At 33.2% G+C, this 5,291-nt stretch overlaps 1 protein-coding gene across 1 annotated transcript; it reads right to left on the bottom strand.

The window, feature by feature from the left end:
* Nucleotides 1-310: 310 nt before the first annotated feature.
* Nucleotides 311-4,182, bottom strand: LOC116120270 (ankyrin repeat-containing protein NPR4-like). Its single transcript, XM_031406225.1, has 6 exons — nucleotides 3,525-4,182; nucleotides 3,274-3,426; nucleotides 2,075-2,134; nucleotides 1,892-1,951; nucleotides 1,246-1,766; nucleotides 311-1,000 (listed from the first exon to the last, which is right to left on the bottom strand). Exons 1-6 carry the CDS (start codon nucleotides 4,180-4,182, stop codon nucleotides 311-313), a joined length of 2,142 nt encoding a protein of 713 aa, XP_031262085.1.
* Nucleotides 4,183-5,291: the final 1,109 nt, after the last annotated feature.

Raw genomic sequence — 5,291 nt, 5'->3', positions numbered from 1 at the left:
ACCATCAAAAGATTCATCAACCTCCTCTCTTCAAAAGCTCTAACAGCCTAGACCAAGTTTATTCTTTGTTCACAGTCGGACTATAAATTTGAATAGTAAAATAGCATTTTAAAAGTCGGTGGATAGAAATGTATCATTATGTCATTATTTGAGTGGGACAAAGTCATTAACTAATTAACAATAGACTAAAACGTAATTTGACTCGGCAAACTAATAAATATACAAGCCTTTAATTAAATTCCAATACAGGTCTCTTGCATTGGTGACATATCAGCCTCCTTTACCATTTCAAGCAACTTATATAAATGCCTCATACTAGGGGTCCAGTCTCATGATCATCATTCTTCTTATAACATTGAAACTTGGTCGCCAGCCACTTCTTAAACTGTTTACCACGAAGATCCTTCTTAATCCACCTATAAAACTTGAGCAAAGTTAACTGAAAAGCAACATACATGGGGAATTGCGTGAGTGCAAATATGCTGACCGGAAGAAATGCGGCAGTGTAAATGAGAGTGGTGGTCCAACGTGGCTTTTCGAAACGAACGATCAGCAATAATGTTGCCGCAAATGCAAGCATTGTTGTAGTCAAAGCAACGAAGAGCAAGGCAAAGCCTATTGTCAGTTTTCGAGGAAGCCTGTGAATAAATTCTTCATAATGAAAAGGTGACGTGAGGACGGACAAGAACATCACCACCGAGGTCAAGGAGCAGGCTAAAGCAACCACGTCCATGACTGTGAAAATCAAGAAGAAATTGTTGTTGAGGAAGACTGGATAGCCTTTCTCATTGGAACCTCCAGGTACGGTGTAGGCAGCTGCGAAGACAACGGTGGCAACAAGAACAGACACTGCAGAGCAAGATTGAGAAGTCTCTTTTATCCATTTCTGTGCTTCCTCCAGGAGTTCATGGTGCTTCATATCGAAAACTTCTTTGCTAGTTTTTTTATACTCTGAATCTCGCGACATGAGGAAGTGGGGTGGCGTCATCTTCTCTACACGCTGCATATATAAACATATAGCAATATTTATTAATTTGTTCTTAAATCAGCCACTGCCACCGCAATTATTTTCTTTAAAATATTATGCTTTTGCTGTTTGAAAGTTTCATTGTTAATTATCGGATTCGAATAATGAATAAAATTTAAAATACAAAAGATATTTACATATGTATACCCTGAGAACACAGGTTATTTTTTAATCCATACATGAATAAAATCCTTGAAGTAGGATAAAGATGGGCTTACTTTGTACCACTTTAGCTCTTCTTGCAGTTCGTATACAGGTCCTGCAGGGTGAATTTCTCTACTGTCATCCCTCGTGTTTGCCGCATGGTGTAAAATGGTGTAGCCATTTTTGTCAATCCCTCGGACTAACCTTATCATTGGTATCTTCATCCTTTTCACATGATCAAATATCTTCTTCTGACGGTGCTTAATGGCCACATGCAATATGTTCTGCTTTAGATGATTCTTATGCTCAATTAATTGGGGGCCGAATTTAAGTATCTCTTTGACAATCTTTATTATTCCTTTTTCAGTTGCCATAAACAAAGGGCTTGGCTTAGAATCTTCTTCAATCGGTGCTCTAGCTTGAATATTTCCTTGTTCATCAGCATCAGGTGATGACATTGTTCGGATGACTTCTGCAATCCATGAATCATCTTCTTCTGTTAGGCTCTTGGCAAGCCTAGAAGCAAGTTTATGCTTTCTCTTTGCTTTGCATATTTTTCTCGCTGGTGAACAGATTTTTCCCAGTATCCACCACCCTATTCATGTTTACGGCATTTACATGATTCATATAATGTAGCAAAGTAAATGAATTTAACAGAAAAAAGTCAAATTCTTATTTAAAAATATTAAAAAATAAATAACATAAATTCTTATATGTTACCTTTAAAGAGATTTAAACAACAAAGCTCTTTATCATCTACACTATCACCGAAACGAAAGCCTGTAGAGTTTAGGTATTAATAAAAAGTACATTTCAGTAACAAGGTTTCTCCTTAACATATATGTTTGAAGGCACATATGTTAAGCAATTAAATAAGTACAAAAGAAAAGTTTCATCTATTACCTTTGAAAAGATTAAAACAACTCCCCATTTCATCATCTATCCTATCATTGATTGGAAGGCCTATAAATTTAGGAATTAATAAGAAATATATAAATATCATTAACAAAATGTTCTTTTAAATTGCATGTATTAAGGGCACACATTCTTAGAAATTGAAACGTGCATATATAACCATTACTATTAATATAACATTCTTATTTCTTAATAAATATGTTTTATTAACACACATATGAAGATAACCTTTCAATAAAATATTTTCAATTTAGAATTATATGGATCAATTGGTCACCAAATTAAAGTTTTAATGATACATCAGATATCATTCATATCCTTTTTTCTTTTTTTAATTTTCATCATTCAATTCTTTCTAAAATAAATTCATATTAGCAAAAAAAAATTGTTAATACAGAAATATAAAGATAAATTGTTATTATTTTTTGGATGAATTTAAGTGCTTTTTAAAATTTTTATTGTTTGTTTTTCATAATCTCTTCTTTTAAGATAAACTTTATAGAATAAGTTATATTTCATAACTTACTTTATAGAATAAGTTAAATTTCATAACTTACATACAAATATTGAAAATTATTCACAAACACATTGATTAAATAACTAAAATACCATTCTTCAATGATATATATAAACTTATATCAGAATGTTAAATGTGATGTAAAATTTATTTATTTAAGAAACTTTTTAATCTAGTTGACCAACAAAATTTCTCGCATACCGAATTTTGGTAGTCAAAAACACTTTTTAGAAAGTTTCAATAATATATTAGTGTTAAAATGATCGTCTTTTAACAATATATATATATATATATATTCTCTAATAGAAATTAATATAATTGTTAGTCGAAACCTAACTACGAAAGTTTTAATACCAGATTTTTTCAATGACATCCTGAATAAACACCACTTTTATTACTAATTTTAATTACATGAATCAATAAATCATATAAAGGTGATCATTTTAATATAAATTTGTGACAAATCATTTGTTATTGAATCGATTTGATCCAATAACTTGATGAGAAGTTAACTATTTTTATTGTCAACTAAACAATTTTTTAAGCCGTTTCAGTGGCCCTAACTTAAAAATTCAAATCTATAATAAGTGTTTAAAAAAAAAAAAAAACTCCCGTTCAGTCTATTTGTTTTTAATATATGTTACAGTATAGAAAGTGGGAGAGTACATACAGAAGTAGAAGACTCTGCTAATCCATGTGCCCATTCGGTATCCACTTTTGAAAGCAGAGGGCATAGTGGCTAGCAGGTGAAGACTGGTCCAGCCATTTTTGTCCTCCAATGTTGCTAAGCCTTTATCCAATTTCAGTAACAGTAGAGCCGTTTCTGAGCGAAAATTTGAAAAGAACTTAGCACATCAGATAGTAGTTGAATATTTCAATTCAAAGCAAATATAAACAAGCTAGAGGGGCAGAGAAAGAGACCAAAATACTCTCCTCGGATGGCAACGTGCAGAATGGAGGGTCCATGCACTTCTATGGTTTCTTCTTCTTGGGTAGGTATAGGCGGTTTGGAAGGTTCAGGTTTAGCCTCTCTCTTGATATGGGTTATTAATTGGCGGTGAATGTCTTTCAACTTTGTATATTGTACTTCTTTAATTCCTGTTTCTGTAATTTTATATTCTCTTTCTTTGATCAGTTGTTTAAATTGCTCTGAGGCTAAAAACTTCACCACTTTTGTTCTCCCATATCCAGCAGCTTTAAACAGCGGGGTTTTGCCTTTGCCATTAATGTCCTCAAGGAACTCAGTTTCTTCATCTTCATTAGAGAGCTCTTCATTGTATTTCACCAGAAGGTTTACCGCCCCAAGGTTCCCATTTGCAGCAGCCTCATGAAGAGCTGTGTCTCCGTACTCGTTCTTTGCCGAGAATGCATACATTGCCATAGGGTTTTCTTTGGCAATATCAAGTAAATGTTCAAGCGGCTGTTTTCTATTGCTGAAAACTGCCAAGTGAAATGCAGTGTCCCTGGCGGCCGTTAGAGGAATTGACAAAGCAGAAGCATTTTCTTGTTTGAAGAATTTCTTCAGGTAATCCCAATCCTCCTCCAAGGCTGCCTGATAAGGCCTAGACTTGCCTGTCATCATTCTCCAATTCAAAAACTTCCCTATGGAGGCAGGAAAAGAATTAATGAATAATCCAACAAAAAATTTGCAAAATTTTTCTCCTATTAATTCTACCTAATCAGTCAATTGCACAGCTTAATGTTTGAAGTGGGAGCAATCCAGCTGGTTACACACATATGACATATAAGGTGCTATTAGTTATTGCGAAGAGGGCTAATTAGTAACATATTGCAATACCATCAACCGTTAATGCTGTGAATATCACATAGTGAAGAGATAACGTTGTCCTCTTAAGTTTAAAGTTTATTGTTCAAAATTTAATATTTTAACTAATTACAAATATTTTGTCTCTAATACAATAATTCATATGTATATCAAAGAATGCTTAAATTAACTTAACATGAAAAATACTTGATTATATATGAAAATTAACATTAATTTAGTTTCAAAGTACAATTAAGGACAATGGAGTGTATATTATACTATTAGTTATTACTATAAGAGGCGTTTGGTTGGAGATAATCTAAGATTACTGGGGTTATATTATCTTATATTACTTAATTACCGTGTTTGGTTGTCAAGTAATATAAAATTTCAATAATCTTGCATTACCAATAGTTGTTACTGTTGGTAATATTGGAGGTAATATGATTACCTCCATTTTCTTAGATAATTTAAGATTATTAAGGTAATCTTATTTTTGTTACAATTTTATTCCTTATTAATAAAAAAATTGGACAATAATACCCCTATTTTAAAATCAATTTACATTAATATACCATTTTAATTTTACCTTTTTTAATTAAGTTTTTGAATAATAATGCTCTTATATTTTAAACAAATTATAGACCACCACCACCACCTAGCCACCACTATCGACAACAAGCCAACCACCAAAAACCGTCGTCGGGAAGTCGCTGAGAGTTGCTGGAGGCTCCGATATGGCCGTTTCTGGCCATATCAGGCTAGATTTGGTCGTTCCCTGGCCATTAACGGCCAAAGCTAGGCAAGATCTGGCCGTTAACAACTAGATCTATTTTCATCAGGCTAGATCTGGCCATTCCCTAGCTATTAGCGACCATATCTGGGCGAGATCTGACCGTTAACAGCTAGATCTCGCCCAGATC

Source organism: Pistacia vera, unplaced genomic scaffold (genome assembly GCF_008641045.1).
Source record: "Pistacia vera cultivar Batoury unplaced genomic scaffold, PisVer_v2 Contig126, whole genome shotgun sequence".
Lineage (NCBI taxonomy): Eukaryota > Viridiplantae > Streptophyta > Magnoliopsida > Sapindales > Anacardiaceae > Pistacia > Pistacia vera.
Note: the sequence above shows the minus strand (reverse complement) of the source record. Positions and strands in the feature narration are given on the sequence as shown.